At 43.7% G+C, this 20,176-nt stretch overlaps 3 protein-coding genes across 4 annotated transcripts; 1 reads left to right on the top strand and 2 right to left on the bottom strand.

The window, feature by feature from the left end:
* Window positions 1-78: 78 nt before the first annotated feature.
* Window positions 79-7,483, bottom strand: LOC105029854 (zinc finger protein 91). The gene is made up of 6 exons (XM_034294350.1): window positions 7,425-7,483; window positions 6,187-7,191; window positions 4,892-5,875; window positions 2,444-3,418; window positions 1,067-1,882; window positions 79-604 (listed from the first exon to the last, which is right to left on the bottom strand). The coding sequence occupies exons 2-6, from the start codon at window positions 7,012-7,014 to the stop codon at window positions 101-103; spliced, it is 4,107 nt and encodes a 1,368-aa protein (XP_034150241.1). The 5' UTR covers window positions 7,015-7,191; window positions 7,425-7,483; the 3' UTR covers window positions 79-100.
* A 120-nt stretch (window positions 7,484-7,603) lies between these two features.
* LOC117594895 (oocyte zinc finger protein XlCOF8.4-like) lies at window positions 7,604-9,806 on the bottom strand. The gene is made up of 2 exons (XM_034294355.1): window positions 7,843-9,806; window positions 7,604-7,695 (listed from the first exon to the last, which is right to left on the bottom strand). Exons 1-2 carry the CDS (start codon window positions 9,007-9,009, stop codon window positions 7,684-7,686), a joined length of 1,179 nt encoding a protein of 392 aa, XP_034150246.1. The 5' UTR covers window positions 9,010-9,806; the 3' UTR covers window positions 7,604-7,683.
* A 433-nt stretch (window positions 9,807-10,239) lies between these two features.
* LOC105029846 (zinc finger protein 91) lies at window positions 10,240-20,009 on the top strand. 2 transcript variants are annotated; one of them, XM_010903402.3, is made up of 11 exons: window positions 10,240-10,634; window positions 10,940-11,072; window positions 12,087-13,508; window positions 13,636-13,697; window positions 13,829-14,105; window positions 14,626-15,048; window positions 15,350-16,188; window positions 16,277-16,484; window positions 16,684-16,959; window positions 17,152-17,385; window positions 17,886-20,009. In XM_010903402.3, the coding sequence occupies exons 1-11, from the start codon at window positions 10,626-10,628 to the stop codon at window positions 18,794-18,796; spliced, it is 4,794 nt and encodes a 1,597-aa protein (XP_010901704.2). In that variant the 5' UTR covers window positions 10,240-10,625; the 3' UTR covers window positions 18,797-20,009. The 2 variants fall into 2 exon arrangements, with proteins under 2 accessions (XP_010901704.2, XP_010901705.2); XM_010903403.3 differs by having other exon boundaries at window positions 10,241-10,634; window positions 17,889-20,009.
* Window positions 20,010-20,176: the final 167 nt, after the last annotated feature.

Raw genomic sequence — 20,176 nt, 5'->3', positions numbered from 1 at the left:
TTTCAGCAGGTTTTGATAATTTTAGCATTTCATGTCATGTTTGATCTTTTCTCAATCTGTCACAGATATGGTGGACATCTTCCGAGTGAGTTTCCTTATGTTATGGATGCTGATCTGCTGAGGACTTTCTCTCCTGATGAGTTCTTCTCTGGTGTCTCTTTAAGTTTCCAGAATCACTCCAAGCCTTTCCACAATGATGACATTCATATGGTTTCTCCCCAGTATGAGTTCTCAGGTGTCTTTTCAGACCGCTGGTCTGAACAAATCTCTTTCCACAGAAAGAGCAAACATGTGGTTTCTCACCTCTGAGATACAGTAAGTGCGTTTTCAGATTGGCTACAGAGACAAAAACCTTCCCACAGTGATCACAGATATGGAAGCCAGACCTACTTCCTGAGATGGTTTTGTTGTGTTGTTCAGCTTTAGACGAGCTATAAGGACACTTTTCTGTACGCGTGTGTGTTACATGGTCCCTTGGCACCAGCATTTTTCTGCAGTCGACCAGCCTCACTGAAACCCTCTTCAGATCCAGCAGTAAGGCTGTCCCAGGAGATGCACCACTAGAGGAGTGTGGGCGGGCAGACTGGGTCCAGTAAGGAGGGTCCTGGAAATTACACAAAATACACTTAATGAATCAGGGATGTAAACTCGCTTGCCAAACACACTATCAACTAAAGATCCTAGCAAAAGTATTCAAACCCCTAAACGATTCTCTTGCTGTCATGAATTATAAATGGTACAGTGATATTTTGTTCTGTTTTATTTTAAAATACTGACACTCAAAATCAATAAAAAATTATCCTCAGAGGAAAACCCCTAACAAAAAACCATTTGGTTGGACAGTTACCTGTAAAAGGATGAAATAATAAGGAATGTTACTCACTGTTTTAGTAGTGTTGGAAACACAACATAGAAAACCAAAGTTGACTCAACGATATGGTAAACTACATTTTTAGCACATCTACATATGACTGCAGCACTGGTGTGCTAAACATGTCGTTTTTCTCGCCGTCTTGTATAAAGCAGCTTCATTCTGACTGGGAGCTTAAATACACAGGCCTCTTACGCTCTGCTCTGGCTTCTTTAAAGCCGCAGCCACCTTCCAGTCGCTAGCCAACCAATCCCTGTCCTCCTCGTCCCATTCCTCTTTGCAGCCTGCAGTGTCAACATCATCGGTGTGGCTGGGACTCAAGGGCTCCGCTTTCAGAACGTTGACGGGCAACGATTCCCTGTCCCCCATTTTGCAGGATAACACAACATCCTCATCAGTTGGGCTGTGACTCATGACTACACCTCTGTCTTCCTCCTGTATCCTGGCATCCTCTTTCAGCTTTGCTGATTCCATTGAATGCGTGTTGTCCCACGTTTCCTTCCCATCTCCAGAAAGGTCACTCCTCTGATAGGCCTGCTTATTTACAATTACCTCCTCTCCTGGGTGGGTTTTCCTGATGTGTCTCTTCAAGTTTCCAGAATCACTCCAAGCTTTCCCACAACGAGGGCAAACATACGGTTTCTCCCCAGTATGAGTTCTCAGGTGTCTTTTCAAGCAGCTGGTCTGAACAAAACACTTTCCGCATAGAGAGCACATGTGTGGTTTCTCTCCACGTAGATACAGTAAATGTGTTTTCAGATTTGTAGAAGAGACAAAATCCTTCCCACAGTGATCACAGATATGAGAGCTAGGCCTACTTCCTGAGATGGTTTCAGGAGGATGCAACATAGAACAATTCTCTCCTGTGTCATTTGTCTTTTGAATTATATGTCCAGTGTTCCACAGTGTTTCCTCACAGTCACCCAGCTGCCCAGGCCCTCTCTTCAGACCGTGCAGTGAGGAGCTACTGGGGGAGGCGTGACTCGGGGACATCGGGAGGGTGGAGGGGAGCTGGCAACGTTTGTAAAAACAAAAGACAGAATTAATCAAGGTGGAAAATACTTGTATTAATACAAGTGATGTTTAAAGAACTTCCAAAAACCCCTCAAACTTAAATCTCAAACAGACCATTTCTAAAATACTAGAAATAATGTAAAACTATTGAGAAGAACAAGCTGGTCAATTAGGGGTCTGTTCACATGAATATTTGTAATTAAAGGTATATGCCAACCCTATTCTGTTACTGGGGCACATCCACACCCAACATAAGAAAGAGGCTTTTTAAACACATTCTAATTATGTAAGTCACTTATATTTTACGTAATTCGATAACCGGAAAAACTTGAACAGTCACTTCAAATCATTAAAGGTGATTTCAAAAGTATTTCCCTAATTTATCATTCTGCATTATATGGGCTTCTCAAAAAACCTTTAAAGGTTGAAGTTTACAAGGAAGACACTTGAATCATCTTATTCAATGCATTTCTAAGAGTTGGAGGAATCAGGAATGAGCGTGATCAAGGAAGGATTTTGTTGTGAAAAATAAGCCTTAAAGACCAAGACAACACTCACATCACTCTCCCCCTGCTGTGCGCTGCTCCTCACTGGAGATGGCTCCGCCCCCACCCCTGTCCAAGGCCACCTAGCTCCTCCCTCATCGTCACACTTTTCATTCCAGTCTGCAGCACCATCATAATTGGATTGTCTGGATTTCAAGGACTCCTCCTTCAGTCTACTGCTGGTCAACGAATTCCTGCCGTAGTCTGAACTGTGATCATCACCGCATTGGCTGGGACTCATGGGCACTGTCTCCACACTGTTGCTAGGTAACCCAGCTCTTCTCTCTCCGTTTGGCATTTCATCACAACTTGCGTCGTAATCATCATGATCAGCTTGGCAGGGACTCAGCAATGCACCTCTACTTTCCTGATGAGTCCTTCTGGTCTCCTCTATCAGCCGGAATGACCAAGTCATTCCCAGCTTTGCTGATTCCATTAAATCAATGTTGTCCCACGTTTCCTCCACGTTTCCAGAACGGTCACTCCTCAGTTTGGCCTGCCTCTTTACAATGACCTCCTCTCCTGGGTGGGTTTTCCTAATGTGTCTCTTCAAGTTTCCAGAATCACTCCAAGCTTTCCCACAACAAGGACAACTGTACGGTTTCTCCCCAGTATGAGTTCTCAGGTGTCTTTTCAAGCAGCTGGTTTGAACAAATCTCTTTCCGCATAGAGAGCACATGTGTGGTTTCTCTCCACGTAGATACAGTAAGTGTGTTTTCAGATTGGTTGCTGAGACAAAATCCTTCCCACAGTGATCACAGATATGAGAGCTAGGCCTACTTCCTGAGATGGTTTCAGGAGGATGCAACATAGAACAATTCTCTCCTGTGTCATTTGTCTTTTGAATTTCATGTCCAGTGTTCCACAGTGTTTCCTCACAGTCACCCAGCTGCCCAGGCCCTCTCTTCAGACTGTGCAGTGAGGAGCCACTGGGGGAGGCGTGACTCGGGGAAATCGGGAGGGTGGAGGGAGACTGGGAAAGCTTGTCCTGGAAATAAAAGACAGAGTGAATCACTCATATCTGTACTGAAATGTTTAAGTACCCAGAGAAAATCTAGCTTTAAAAAGTAAATTTCTATTGATTCATATCTACATAAGGCTCCTGACATCCAGTTCTCTTATTTGTAGCCAAATGCTTTGAGATAAATTCCAGAAAAAAAACAACAGCCAATTTTTCTTTCAATGCCTACCACAAAAATACAGTCTTGTAATAAAGTAAAAAAAGATACCAAAAGGCAGGACTGATATTGACACTTTTCCAGGTAGTCTATTTCCTACAGATACTTATCACCCCACACAATATTTGTCTTTATGTAAGACATCTGTCCAGATGGTGGACTTGCTAATGCAAATGCAAGACCTGCTAACGCAAATGCAAGACCTGCTAATGCAAATGCAAGACCTGCTAACGCAAATGCAAGACCTGCTAACGCAAATGCAAGACCTGCTCAGAGGTCAGTGATGCAAGTGGTAACTTGGTTCATGAGAAACTTTTGATTTAGGCAAAATATTAAACAAAGACCACCCTTTATTTCCTCAGAAGCCTATGATCTCTGTTTATCCCTCTCACAACCAAGAACCTGTTGTAGGGCCAGTTTGGCAGACACAGACCAGGCCTCGTCATGGACTAAAAGTGCAAATTTGCAAATACCCGTTCTACTTACTCCAACATGTTGAGGGCAGAAAGAAATGTGATTAGTACAGGTGATCACCCAATCGAAAGGGAGTGGAGGCGGTGTTCATGAACGCTTCAAATTACATCAAGGAGCGCACAACTCTGCTAACATCTGCGAAAGAGTGAATAATAATGAACATTTCTTATGTGTTAAATGTGATATAATGTAGCTAACATTCAGCAGTGAAGTTCTGGTCTAGATTTCATTCACTTGCTCTTTCGGGTCCACCTTGAAATGTTAATGAGCACCCCCTCCTCTTCATTTTGATTGGGTGTTCGTCTGAACCAATCATATTTCTTCTGCCCACAGATCATCTTTGAGTAATTATAACTGGTATGTGCAAAAACAATAAAGGTCAAAGTGAATTCCTGCCCACAAAGCCCCCCCTTAATGTTGCTCATAAAAAAACAACCCAGAGTGAAGTATGGACTATCTATCGTGAATAGGATTCCCTTTATGGCCTATTGGCTTCCTCCCCTTCGTTTGTAACTTTGGTGACTAGCTATTAAGAATTTCCTATAACCCTTAATAATCCAGCCTTCTTCTCAAAAAACATTGGAGGTCAAAGTACAAGCGGAAGAACCTTTAATCTTCTCCTTCAATGCTTTTATAAAAGGACGGCGAGGAGTAAAAAAGTGTGATCAAAGAAACACTCTTGAAAACACGGCTAAAAGACGGGAACAAAATATACATTTGGTTGTTACTTGGCGTATGCCCTGTCCATGGCTGTTTCTGTGTTTAATAAAACATCTGAAACAAGACTTAAAGCCTCAGACAATACTCACACCACTCCCCCTCTGCTCTGAGGGGTCCCGTACTGGAGATGACTCTGTCTCACACACGCTCCGAGCCCGCCTGTCACTTCCCTCATCGTCACATTTTTCATGACAGTATGCAATATCAACATAATCGTTTTGGCCAGGACTCAAGGGCTCCTCCTTCAGTCTGTTGCCAATCAACCGATCACTGTCCTTCACATCGCTGTCTGCACTGGGATCATCATCGCATTGGCTGGACATCAAAGGCATGGCCCCCTGTTTGTGGCTAGGTAACCCAGCTATTCCCTCTCTGTTTTTTTTCTCATTGCTGCCTCTAATGTCGTCATCATCATGAGCTTGGCTGTGACTCGTCAGTGTACCTCCACCTTCCTGATGAATCCTTCTGGTGTCCTCTTTCAGTCTAAGTAACCAAGACATCCCCTGTTCCCCTGATTCCACTGAATGCGTGTTGTCCCACGTTTCCTTCCCATCTCCAGAAAGGTCACTCCTCTGATAGGCCTGCTTATTTACAATTACCTCCTCTCCTGGGTGGGTTTTCCTGATGTGTCTCTTCAAGTTTCCAGAATCACTCCAAGCTTTCCCACAATGAGGGCAAGCATATGGTTTCTCCCCAGTGTGAGTTCTCAGGTGTCTTTTCAAGCAGCTGGTCTGAACAAATCTTTTCCCGCATAGACAGCACATGTGTGGTTTCTCTCCACGTAGATACAGTAAATGTGTTTTCAGATTGGTTGCTGAGACAAAATCCTTCCCACAGTGATCACAGATATGAGAGCTAGGCCTACTTCCTGAGATGGTTTCAGGAGGATGCAACATAGAACAATTCTCTCCTGTGTCATTTGTCTTTTGAATTTCATGTCCAGTGTTCCACAGTGTTTCCTCACAGTCACCCAGCTGCCCAGGCCCTCTCTTCAGACCGTGCAGTGAGGAGCTACTGGGGGAGGCGTGACTCGGGGACATCGGGAGGGTGGAGGGAGACTGGCTAAGCTTGTCCTGGAAATAAAAGATAGATTTAGTTGAGTGTGAAAATGTACAGTCATGAGGTCAACAACTGTTCCGTAAAGGACTAAATAAAATATGACACTCAATGCTTCACGTCATACTGTCGAGCCCACATCTGAACACACCGCAATTACATTGTTTCGCTAATATGTTGCAGCCATGGAAACCCGTATCACCAGAGGTGGGTGAGAGGGGCTTTAACACAAACCTCCAACCTTTGCAGAAACACAATCTACTTCTGGAGAGTAATCAAGGTAGGACTGTTGAGAAACACAGAGCTTAAAGACCGGAACAATACTCACAGCGCTCCCCCTCTGCTGTGCGCTGCTCCTCACTGGAGATGGCTCCGCCTCCACCCCTTTCCAAGGCCCCCTAGCTCCTCCCTCATCGTCATATTTTTCATTCCAGTCTGCAGCACCAGCATAATTGGACTGGCCGGGATTCAAGGACTCCTCCTTTAATCTGCTGCTAGTCAGTGAATCCCTGTCCTCCATGTCACAGTCATCAGCTTCATCATCATCGTCACATTGGCTGGGACTCATAGGTATGGTCTCCATCCTGTTGCTAGGTACCCAAGCCCCTTCCTCTTCATTTGGTTTTTTATTGTCTCCAATATCATCATCATCATCAGCAGCAGCAGCAGCAGCAGCAGCATGGCTGTGATTCATCAATGCACTTCGACCTTCCTGAGGAATCCTTCTGGTGTCCTCTTTCAGTCGGAATGACCAAGACGCCCCCTGTTCTCCTGATTCTACTGAATCAATGTCGTCCCACATTTCGTCCACATTTCCAGAAGGGGCACTCCTCTGATAGGCCAGCCTCTTCACAACAACTTCTTGTCCTGGATGAGTTTTCTTGATGTGTCTCTTCAAGTTTCCAGAATCACTCCAAGCTTTCCCACAACAGGGGCAAACATATGGTTTCTCCCCAGTGTGAGTTCTCAGGTGTCTTTTCAGACAGCTGGTCTGAACAAACCTTTTCCCGCATAGAGAGCACATGTGTGGTTTCTCTCCACGTAGATACAGTAAATGTGTTTTCAGATTTGTAGAAGAGACAAAATCCTTCCCACAGTGATCACAGATATGAGAGCTAGGCCTACTTCCTGAGATGGTTTCAGGAGGATACAACATAGAACAATTCTCTCCTGTGTCATTTGTCTTTTGAATTATATGTCCAGTGTTCCACAGTGTTTCCTCACAGTCACCCAGCTGCCCAGGCCCTCTCTTCGGACCGTGCAGTGAGGAGCTACTGGGGGAGGCGTGACTCGGGGAAATCGGGAGGGTGGAGGGAGACTGGCTAAGCTTGTCCTGGAAATCAAGGTTATTAATCAGAGTGGGAATTGCTCTCCTACATGTTAATGAATTTCCCAGTTTTTGATTTATTATTCTTAATATGTAAACACAAATAAAAATAACACAAAAAACCCCAATGAAAAATATATCAAAGAACACCAAAGGAAGATGTCAAACTACTGAGAAGAGTAAACAGGCCAATCAGTGGTCCTGTGAAAACTTAACTGGCCACTCAATGGTCTACTCACATTAATATTTTTGATGATTGGTATATGTTGACCATATCCTGCAACTGAGATACACCCACACCCTTCTAAAACAGAAAATCTACTTTTTAACATACTAATACAATTTTGTAAGTAGATAAATAATTTCTTATATATTTCATGGAAATCTGGAAACACTGAAAATTACATTAAATTACAAGAGGATTTCAAAATGATTTTCTTGATTCTTTATCCTTGATTACAAAGGTGATCTTAGTTTTTCTTTATTCTTCATCCGAGATTATCCGAACTTCTAAAAAAAATGTAAGTGAAAGTTCAAGGGAACATTGAATATTCTAAACCAATGCATTTATAAAAGGATTTCGGGGAATCAGGAATTACTGTGATTAAGGAAGGACTGTTGAGAAACACAAGACCTAAAGACTGAGAAAGTACTCACACCACACTCCCTCCGCACAGAGGTGTTCCTCACTGGAGATGATTCCACATCCACCCCTTCCTTAGGCCACCTAGCTCCTCCCTCATCGTCACATTTTTCATTCCAGTCTGCAGCAGCACCATCATTGGATTGGCCGGGACTCCAAGACTCCTCCTTCAGTCCATTACTAGTCAACCAATCCCTGTCCATGACATCACAATCTACAGTGTCATTCAAATTGGATTTGCCAGGACTCAAAGGCTCCTCTTTAAGTCCCCTGCTAGCCAACCAATCTTTGTCCTTCATGTCACAGCTTACAGCCTCCTTAAGACCTTTTTTAACCTCTTCTGATTGGCTGGGTCTCATGGCTGCATTGCTACCATCCACCTGTGTGTTTCTTAAGTCCTCCAAAAAAGACATTCCTTGCTCTTCCAAAGTGACTGAATATGAATATATTGAATCTGCATTGTCCCGCATTATATTCACGTTTCCTAAAGGGGTGCCCCTCTGATAAGCCTGCCTCTTTAGAATGACGTGTTCTCCTGGGTGAGTTTTTCTCATGTGTCTTTTTAAGTTTCCGGAATCACTCCAAGCCTTCCCACAATGAGGGCAAACAAACGGTTTCTCCCCAGTATGAGTTCTCAGGTGTCTTTTCAGACAGCCTGCCATTTTGAATGCCTTCCCACATTCAGAGCACACATGTGGTTTCTCTCCACTTAGAGACGCATGTGGTTCAAGAAACATACCAATTGAGTTGGGAACAGTCACATTGATTACATTCTGTGCCAGTGTCTGCCTCTCTGCAGTGGATTCCTTCAGTCTGTGGCTAGGCAACTTCACTCCTCCCTCATCCCACGTTTTGTCATAGTAAGCAGTATGATCATCTTCATCATCCCCTTGGATAGGACATCCACCCTTTAGTATCCTTCTCATGTTCTCCATCAGTCGGAGTAACCACGACATCCCATGTTCATCTGACTTCATCGACTCCGTGTGGGTCCACATTTCCTCCATGACTTTACGCCGTAATAAACGATGATTCATCCCTTTAACTTCGGGTCCGTCTATTCCACTACATTCACATAGGTAGCGTAAATTGTCCTCTGTTAAGTGCCATAAACTCTTTTCGATTTCATCCATCAGCACTTCCTTGTCTGAACTCATTGTGTCACAGATGACTTGGAACATAAATTGATAACTATTTAAACAATAACTAATTATTTATGAATGGAGACGTCACAAATGCAAAATGTCTCTTTTCTGTGTGTATTTAGTCTTCTCTCCCTCCACACCAGGAGGTTCAGGAAACATTAATATATGAGTCATCATAGGACACAAATTCCAAGGATCATCTTAATGTGGACTGAGCAGTGGAACAGCTTGTTAGGTGTTTCTGTGTAAATAACAGAACATTTTGTAAGCAAATCCTATAGGATTCTTATTTTCTATGAAAGTCCTGTAATGGAATTCTAGTAGAAATCTCACACTATTAATTCATATAAAAGTCCTAAAAGCCCAAAACTAATCTGATAGGACTGGTTCCTATATATAACAACCAATCCATTTTGAAAATTACAGTAGAAAAAAATAGATCCAACCGATGACAGAAAATCTAGGGATTGTCAATAAAAAGAGTGACCTTTAAGAAACACGAAATATAAGAGGACTTGTAATTTAAGTAAAGCTGCAAATTGATTCCTAATTCTGTTTGCTAGCAAGCTAACATAAACATTAAGTAAAAACATGATTGAGTTCATTATATCCAGTTACTGCCAATCCACCGGCACCAGTCGGTACCTGACAAAAATATAATTGAATTTTTTCATTATATATTTTGAAGAGTTTCGTTTCAGTGGTGAGCAAGCGCTAGATGAGGGCTAGCTAAAACGTTATGAGCTAGTCTGAAGACCAAGTTCATAGCTAATGGAAATGCAACCTTTCCCTGTAACAACTAGCCTACTACATCGTTTGAATACATAACCTAGTACCGAATTTTTAACTAACCAGTTAATTTGAAATCCTCCCATTCTTCCCTTTCTGTATGAATAAGGAAACTAACGAATAATTAATTTAGTCCGTATTGGGGTATTGATCAAATGTCTTCTTCCGGGTAATACGCAAGGCTCGACGCTGATTTTAAATGGGTTTGAACGCATTGGCGCAATATCGCGAGATTTACGGGAGATATTCCGAGATCTTGAATTTTGTGTCTGCAACGAGACATAACCCTAAACATTACTACGGATGCACAACAAATATTTATGACTATGGAAGACTCAATTCCAGATCGGATTTTAGAATTAAGTCTAAACGCAAAAAAATTTATTCGCGCAAATGTGTTAGGTAACTGAAACAATAATTCCTAATATTGTAATTAAATTACAATATTATATTTCAGACGTTAAGTATGCATTTGATTTCATGGGCAGCTTACGCACAGTTCCGCATCAGCCTACCAGCACTAATTACCTCCTGCCTATCTTCATCATGCTAACATCTTTGAAAGTGGCTAGTTGTTCCCCGGAAGTAGTTTCAGTCAGTTCAGTTCAATAATTAGATATCCTAGCTAGCTATTTACCAAAACATTGCAGCTGGACTTAGATAATTAGATACCTTCACTGTACACCCTGCTATGAAGTAGTTATGGAAATGTTTAACCAGACAGGTGCGAGACCATGAACGAGAAGCAAGCTCAATATGCTTTGATAGCCTAGCCTTTTTTTTGCGAAATTGCTGTGGTTTCTATTACCAACACATTCAACGCTTGTTACTGCTGGAGAAGAACATTGTGGCATCGGCTCACAATGTATGAGGTGAGAAGTGATCGAGCTTGCAAAAGTTATCTAATTGTCCTTAAACAGACTTGTGTCTGTCTTTCCCATAATCATAAACAGCAGTAGTTCGATAGAATATAATGTTAGGCAGCGTTATATACCTAACCAACGTTAGTTACTTGTCTCTGTCCTGGCGAACTTTTCTTTCTCCATTTGCTTGTTCTTCACTATATGGTCACTTATACAATGGAATAATACATATCATATTCATCAAGTCAGTAGGTTAAATTAAAACGAAAAAAATAACTAGGGTTATCTCAAACTGTACTCTCACTTTTGCTCAGAGTTTTGATGAACCCCAGCCGAGCCAGTCAAGTAACCTGGGCCCTGACTGTTACCATGGTAACCAGGTCGCGAGTGGTCCAGGGATGGTTCCGGGAAACGTCGAGTACTTCAGTGACCATCCAAAATCGAGAGGTACGTTGATTAAGAAGATATTTTAGTCGGTGGGGACTTGAAGCTTGGTAACCCTGACTCACCTCATAACTGATTCTGATACTGACACATTATAAACTCATTATCCGGCCACTGATAAACACAAAGTCAACATGAAAAATCAAAAAAATTCCCATTTAATTACAAATACAAAACATAAATATTCACCCCTTTTTCACCCCTTTAGTCTAATTGGTAAAGGCACATTTGTCTGTTATTACAGCCATGAGTCTATTTGGTAAAGGCACATTTGTCTGTTATTACAGCCATGAGTCTATTTGGTAAAGGCACATTTGTCTGTTATTACAGCCATGAGTCTATTTGGTAAAGGCACATTTGTCTGTTATTACAGCCATGAGTCTATTTGGTAAAGGCACATTTGTTTGTTATTACAGCCATGAGTCTATTTGGATAAGTCTCTACCAGCCTTGCACATTTGGACAATATTTGCCAATTCATCTTTTCAAAATTTCTCAAGCTGCTTTGGTAAACTGCAAATTTCCAAATATTCTCAATGTGACTAATGTCCGGGTTTTGTCTGGGCCACTCCAGGACATATTTTAAGCCAGTTCAGTGTGGCTCATTTTATTTTAGAATGTCCATGAAACATTCAGGTTGTGCCATATTCTCTGCATGTCTTGATAATGGACCTTACTATGCTCCAGTGAATACTAATTATTTGGAAAAGATCTTAAATCCTTCCAATGAATTTTTTTTTCAAGAACCTTATTCTGGATATACTTTGAATGTTTCTTCAGCCAATCAATTATTTTCTGTTTTATATTTTTTATTTATTCAGAACAATTTCCAGATTTAATTATTTGGTTTGGCATTGATTATGTTGTAACATAACAAAATGTGGAAAAGTCAAGGTGGCTGAATGCGCTTTAGAGCCACTGATGTGCTAGCTAGGAGAAGAATTAGTGTGCACCCCTTGAGGTCCACATGAACACGTAGAGTTAGCGCCTGACTTCCGTCTTCTTAAATCCCTGACAGGAGAGAGTTCCGGCCATCACTCTGACAGCTCTACCTCAGGAGAACCTGGACCAGAAGAGAACCAAACGAACAAAACCGCGAACCGCTGCAGGGAGTGCGGAGAAGAGTTTCCTACCCAGCATTACCTAAGAAAACACCGGCACACGGCACACTCAGGAGAGAACGCCAGTCCCAGTCCAAAAGCTAGGAGGAGTTACAGATGCCTGGAGTGTGGCAAGGAGTTCCCCTGTCCGTCAAAACTGCGACGGCACCTTTTGACTCATACGGGCGAGAGGCCGTGCTTCTGCCCTGACTGTGGGAAGAGTTTCACTCGCGAGGAACATCTGAAAACGCACCAGCAGTTTCACTGTTCTAACGGGGAGGGCAGCCCATCCGCAACGGGTGATCCTGAACGAGCTAAGAACTGCTGCCCAGAGTGTGGTAGAAAGTTTTCTAGTGCCTACAAACTACGCAGGCACCTGTTGACGCACACTGGAGAGAAGCCTCACTCCTGCTCCGTGTGTGGGAAGAGTTACACCTATCTGCACACTTTGAAATTACATGAGCTGAAACACATCGGGCAGAAGTCCTACAAATGCATTGTGTGTGAGAAGAGCTTCAGCCAAAAGGGCAATTTGAACAAACACATGCTTCTGCACACTGGCGAAAAGCCTTTTTCCTGCTCTGTCTGTGGCAAGGGCTTCACCCAGAAAGGTAACCTGACTGCTCACCAGCTCTCGCACACAGGAGAGAAACCTTACTCCTGTCCCATTTGTGAGAAGGGCTTCACTCAGAAAGCTTACCTTAAACAACACCAGAAACTGCACACCGGAGAAAAACCTTACTCCTGCTCAGTGTGCAACAAGAGGTTTACCTTCTACACGGCTTTGAAGAGACACCAGCTGCTGCATGCAGGAGCCAAATCAGACGCTGGGAGCTTAAAAGCGGAGTGCCAACAGACACAAGGCAAGCGGGTGGAGGGGAGTCCCTCGCCATCTGCAGCAGAGCCTGAACAGCACGGGGACAATCACACAGCCAAGGAGGCTCGCTGCTGCTCAGAACGTGGGAAGCATTTAAAAACGGCGTCGGCTCTGCAGGCACAGGTGAGCATTCACGCAGCGAAGAAGTTGTATGTCTGCCCAGACTGTGGGAAGACGTTTGTCACGAAAAGAAGTTTGAGTGTGCACCAGCGGTGGGCGGTCCATCGTGAAGGGAAGACCATACCACCGCCACAGACGTTGTCCGACAACCTGCAGACCCTCTGCCAAACACTCAGACTTAAAGCCAAAGTTGAAGGGGAGAGGGCTGAAGTTGAAGAGGGGGAAGAGAAGGAGAGTCAGGAGGAAAAAGAGGTGGAAAAGGAAGAGACGTGTGATGCAGAGGAAGTCGGAGGACTTATTAATTCTGACGGGGAAGAAGTCGACTGGGAATCAGCTCAACTCAGTGAGTAGAGGCAGAGCCCCAATCAAGAATCAATCACGAATAAAGAAGAATCAATAATGAGTAATAGTTGCTGAGTTTGTCTACTAGGTGCCGTGATCTCACTTGTTATACAAATCTATCCTCACAGAAAAAAAGTCTGTTCATCACTCTGGCTGTAAAGGAAGCTCCACTACATCGCAGATCAACAGGGTAGGAGGAAAATAATGACACATTTGTCCTACAAGAGAGAACATTTAACATAATTTTCGATGGCAGGTTTTTAAACGGTTGCGCTGAAGAGGGTTTACAGTTGTTATGCTTCCCTGTTGTTTTCATGCCAGGATCCTGACAGTCAGTCCCTGGACCCTCAACACAGCCAGGAGGAGGACAATTGGAGGCCTGGGATGAACAGTCATGTTGTAGAGGAGGAGGAGATGGGGGAGGTGGATGATGATGATGATGATTTGGATGAAGATGAAGAAGAAGTAGAGGAGTGGGAGGAGGAAGAGGAGGAGGAGGACGAAGACGAGGAAGAGGAAGGGGTAGAGGAGCAGGAGGATGTTGGTGATCTGATGAATTCAGAAGTAGCAGAAGCTAGTTGGGATACTCCTTATCTTGGTGTGTGTCTGTCTCTGTGTATTAAAATGTCTGCATGCAGCACTGAAACTGGATTTGGATAATAAGCTCTGCTAAAAAACTTTTGTGTACATTTCTACATTTACAGTTAGGCTTAAGTGCCTTGCTCAAAGGGAACGTAACTGATTTCTCACCTTGTTGACACAGGAATTCGAACCAGCAATGTTTCAGTTACTGGTCCAGTGCTCTGATCACTAAGTAAGGTGGCTGGAGCCAAGGACAAGGAGGAAAAAAAGCTGTAATTGAGCAAGACAGTTAACCCTAATTGCTCCTCAGAGAGTGGGGGATATGAGTGCTCCTCAGGGAGTGGGGGATATGAGTGCTCCTCAGGGTGTGGGGGATATGACTGCTTCTCAGGGAGTGGGGGAAATTACTGCTCCTCGGGGAGTACCCCCCACATGGCACCCTGCAGAGTACAGAGACAACAGCTGAGACGGGAATGTTAGAGGTGGAAATAGTGTCTCTAGAGCCAACTGACCCCCCGCCCTCTCTTTCCCCACAGGAATGAGTCCTAACTCCTGCCAAGGTAGCGAGGGAGCACCTTCTACCTCAGCAGCACCGGAACAGGGGAGCAAACCGAAAAATAATCCAGAACAAAAGCAGACAAAGAAAGAAAAGAAACTGAAGGAGAAGAATCCGAAGCCAAAGAACGCTAAGATGACCCACCGCTGCTTCAAATGTGGAGAGGGCTTCTCCCGTATTTACGACATGCTGCTACACCAGACCATTCACATTGACGGGACGGCCATGTTTAAAACCAAGAAGGTTCACCGCTGCTTAACATGTGGCTACGAAGCGTCCGATGCACATAAACTAATGATGCATGAGCGTATACACACTGGGGAGAAGCCGTACCAGTGCTCTGTGTGTGGAAAGAGATTCGCTCAGAAAGGAAATCTAAAAATACATCAGAGTGTCCACAAGGGTGAGAACTTGGTCCCAATTAAGGGGCTGTGCTGTCAAAAGATGTTGTTCAGCTTAAACGTTAATAAAATCAGAATTTTAGATGTTAGTCACTGGTTTTTTGTTTAAATAAATGTTTGGGTAAAAGAGGTCCCAGAGTTGGCAGAAAGTGTCAAGAAAGCGTCCATTACTCTTAAATGAATGCTTGGGAGTAAGAGGTCCCAGGGGTGGCAGAAGATGTCAGTATAGCATGCATTATGCATTGGTCTGTGTCTAGCTAAGCCTTAACAATTGTTAATCTCACACATTGTTTCCTTGCGCAGGTGAAGTCAGAAACCCCAGTTTCTGGCCGGATATTGTAGAGAGGCTTCCTACAATTAGAGTCCCTGACCAGTACCGTGATAACAACACCTCTACGCCAATGGAAGTCAATGAACATTACCATGACAATCACACAGCCAAGGAGAACCACAGATGCTTACGCTGTGGTGAGGACTGCCAAACTCTTTCTGGGCTACAGATGCATATGACAGCTCATACAGGCGAGAGCCAGGCTTACCAATGCCCTCTCTGCGGAGTGAAGTTCTCCCAGAAGGGTCTTCTGGACGACCACCTGATGATAGCACACTCCCACGAAAAGCCTGAGAAGCCTCACCCCTGCCCAGACTGCGGCAAGAGATTCTCCAGCAAGAGCTACATCAAAATCCACCGGAAGATCCACACCGGTAAGATTTCGTACCACTGCGCCCAGTGCGATAAGAGCTTCCTTTCAGCAGAGGGGCTCAAGAAGCACGAAAGCGCTCACCGGGGTGAGAGGCCGTACCGCTGCCCTGCCTGTGGGAAGTGTTTCAAGCAGCAGTCCCAGTTGACCTGCCACTTCAAGATCCACACAGGAGAGAGGAGTCATCTCTGCTTCCTGTGTGGGAAGAGTTTCGCCAGAGAGTTTGACCTGAGGGTGCACCTGAGAGTCCACTCCGGAGAGAAACCCTACCAGTGCCATGATTGTGGGAAGAGCTACAGGTACCGAGCTGGCATCAGGTCTCACATGCAACAGATGCACCCTGGAAAGCCCATAGCAGAACCCACCCCACATATCCCTGTTCTCTCAGGCCCTCGTTATGGCACCGGGGGGAGGAGTCTTTCAGCATCACTTATTAGGAAGGTAAGAGAATAGGTAAAATTTTTTGCGCTAAGTGCATGCCATCCCTATAAAATGTATTTGCACTCCCATTGTTTTGTTCTTGTTGTAGGATCCTGCTGACCAGTCCAGCCTTAAAGCCAAAGAGAGCCAGAGTTTGGACCAAAGCCATGACCAGAGCCCTGTCCTGACCCCACAGCCCAAGACCCGAGAGGCAGAGGAGGAAGAAGAAGAGCAGGAAGAGGAAAAGGATGTGAACATTGAGAGTTTGGGTAATTCTGAAGAAGATGATGTCAGTTGGAAACCTCCTCCTCGTCTTGGTAAGTGAATCTAGATTTTTACCAGAAAACATTCAGTTGTAGCTTTGTTAACTAACGTGTGTTTTAAAATGGTTCCCTATCACTTACACATAGAGGTCTAGTAAAAGTGGTGCTCTAAAAAAAAGTTATAGGGGGCTTGGGACCATGACATTGCCTTTTTTGGGACCATGACATGTTTTACACAATTTATTTCACACAGCAAAGACTTTTGGCAGTGTTTCCTCTACATCAGGAGTTCCCAAAACACTTCAGAAAAAACCCACGAAACAGAGAAACAAAGGAAAAGAGTCTAAACCGAAGCAGCCAAAAGCCAAGAGGTTTAACAACCGCTGCTGCTTCAAATGTGGAGAGGGATTTCCCCGGGAATACGAGCTGCTGTTACACCTGCAGACACACCTAGATTACAGCTGCTATGTGTGCGGAACACCTTTCAACAGCAAGGACCTACTCCAGACACACTTAAAGGAGCACACAGGTAAGGACCAGTCCATCTATATAGCATTGCCACGATGTGCCTTACACAACCCCTCGCCAGCGTAATGACCTTGAAATCCTGGTAAGTAAATGAGTAAACACAGCAAACCCTTTTGGCAGTATGTGTGAGTACACCATTAAGTAGGGCACCATGTGAGTGCAGCCTGTGTGGCCAAACTGGTCTTTCTTTCAGACGGGAGTGTGGGTGTGTTCTCTGGAGAAGCGGGAGGCCTAGCCACTAGACAGCACAGAGGGAGAGGCAAGAGGACTCACCGCTGCCAGACTTGTGGAAAGGAACTTTGCGACGCGTCCAAACTGAAGCTGCACATGAGAATACACACCGGAGAGAAACCGTATTGTTGCTCCTTGTGCGGGAAGGGATTCACTCAGCCGGGGAATCTGAAAACGCACATGAAGACACACAGAGGTGAGAGAGTGTAGATAGTCATTTTAGAGACGATGATTCAATCTGATCATGTTTTTTCTAGGCTTTGCCGCTTCCTTGCAAGAATTTTAATTTGTGATCCGGCTTGTACAGCACTGAGCGTGAATGTGATCTCCATGAATGCAGGAATACTGTCTTCGTATGCCAATTAGCCTGTAGAACGAGATCAGAATTTAACCCAGTTAATATGACAACACAGATGAACATTGATGTTCACCCTGTTTCTCAGTTTAAGTTTTTTTTGTAAATGTTCTATTAAGAATGTATCAAGGATGCCAGCCATGTTTGTGGTATTGTGACAACTTTTCATCATATGAAACAATGACCGCGGCAAAGTTAGAAGGAGCTGCTGCAATGAGGCAAGGCAGTAATTGGGAATTGGACATTACGAAATTGGGAGGGAGAATATTTAGGGTAAAATTAACACAGAAACAATGATGACTACAAAGGGCATTCCTCTCTAACTTTGTTTATTCTCCTAGCAGATGGGAACCCCAGTTTGTTGTCCACTAGTCTGGCAGCTCCTTCTACATCACAAGGTCCTGAACACCAGCAGGAGAATCAGAACCACGTCACCACCCCAGCACAGGAGAACTACAACTCTCTTGTTTGTGGGAAGAAATGCCCGGATTTACAGTCTCTCCAAAAACACATGAACTCTCACAATGCTGGAGAGAAGACTTCTTTCTTCTGCTCTCTTTGTGGTGAGGAGTTTTCTGAGAAGGCTCGGTTAGAAGAGCACCAGTCCACGCACAATGTAAAGAAACCATTTCCCTGCCCCGACTGTGGTAAGAGGTTCCGCAGTAACTACTACGTTAAGATCCACATGCGAATGCACACTGGAGAGAGGCCCTATCAATGCTCTGAGTGTGGGAAGGGCTTCATCACAGAAGAAGGGCTCAAGAAGCATGAGAGTGCTCACAGGGGAGAGAGACCCCACCTCTGCCCTGAGTGCGGAAAGAGATTCAAGCAACAATCCCAACTGACATGCCATTTCCGGACGCACACCGGGCAGAAGAGCCATCTCTGCCCTGTTTGTGGGAAGAGCTACTTCAGAGAGTTTGACCTCAAGGTTCATCTGAGAGTTCACACAGGGGAGAAACCTCATCAGTGTGAGGAGTGTGGGAAAAGCTTCTACTATCTCCAGGGGCTCAGGCAGCACCAGCGCACCCACGGTCCCAAGCCCATCGGACCGACACGCCAGCTAGGCAGACCCAAGCAGTCATCCAGCACAGCCAGACCAAATCAGTTGCCCAAGACCGGAAGGTCCAGGCCAGCACCTAGAGGAGATAGATTCATGCCTTTGGTCAGAGTGGAGAGGCCTATGGAAATAGGGCTACCTAGAGTTGAAAGTGATCTAGAGGGGCCTCAGTGGCCATACTGGCATGGTTAAAGGGGCCGGTCAACACAGGGCTTTCAATGCCAGTATTGTTTTGATTCTGGTTCAGATGTTTGTATAAAAACATATGCACTTACTACTGTGAGTCGCTCTGGCTAAGAGCATTGACTACATTTTACATGTACTCTGAGAGGTTTGGAGCATTGGACTCATCAATAATATCTATATCTATGGCTTAATCTATATCCAGGAAAACAGCTGTTGCGATCCTTCTTCCTCCCCTGTGAAGAGGCACAACGAGTAGTGGAGATGTTAACTGTTGGTGCTCGAGAATTTCATTTGTAGAGGGTCCACATTAATATTCAGTACTTCTTTCTAGCTATTTCATTGAAATAGAGGGCCAAAATCAAAGTTTAGGAGTCTGTAGTTAGAAATACATTAGTCCTTCATGTTCATTTTCTTGGTGAGGGTTATTAAAAGAAGTATATAATACTAGTGTTTTACTATTTAAAAAAATAATAATTCCTCAATGCTGTATTTTGTTTTTATGTCCATATGATGAGTTGAAATGATTGTTTTACAAAAATAATATGTTTTTAATTATATGTAATAGTAACATTTTCATTCAATTGTCTGACTCAAAAGCACTTCATTTTCTCTGTTTGAGTTGAAGTTCTCACGGTGCTAAGAAACTCACTGTGACTTGGAGCCTGTGTGAAATGTTTACATCACACAATAAAATATGTATCTATTCACTATAGCTATATCATGATTTAAATAATTTCACAAATATCTCTTTATAATTTTTAAAATGGCCAAGCTAAATTTTGTTAAGCACTGTAACACACTGGAGAGAAACCGCACACTTGCTCTGACTGTGTCAAGAGGTTTGGATGCACTTCATCCCTGCTTACTTAATGAAACACTACCAGATACACATTGAAGAGAAACCTTACTCTTGCTCTGTCTGTGAGATGAGTTTTGCAAGATCAATTAGTGAGGAAAGGAGAATGTGATTAAAAATAGGCATTCTGATTAGTTTAGATGGAAAGGTTGATTTGAATTGCCACTAAATGTGATTTAATTGTTTGGTTTCTGTAAGTTCACGTCCGCGGTAGCATACTGTTGAGAACACAGTCAGAACTATGAGGTTTGATTGAATGTAATCTGGTTCTGGAATTTATTTTACTAATTTTTGATTTTCCCTGCTCAACAGTAACTTAATGGTGGTCAGTTTTCAATATAGGTATACGTAAATAAAAAATCTTGACACTACAGTTTTGTGATCTTCGTATTTCAAATATATTTCCTGAATACTAGCAGACAAGAGCATGCAGACTTGGGTAGTTCTAACTTCACATTGTTACTGTTTTAACTAATATAACCCCTTTCTGTTACAAAATTGTCTTCACCTCAAAGTACATTCAAGGAAAA

This window comes from Esox lucius, chromosome 9 (assembly GCF_011004845.1).
Source record: "Esox lucius isolate fEsoLuc1 chromosome 9, fEsoLuc1.pri, whole genome shotgun sequence".
In the NCBI taxonomy this organism is placed as follows: domain Eukaryota; kingdom Metazoa; phylum Chordata; class Actinopteri; order Esociformes; family Esocidae; genus Esox; species Esox lucius.
The sequence above is the reverse complement of the archived record's forward strand: the minus strand, read 5'-3'. Positions and strand labels throughout refer to the sequence as shown.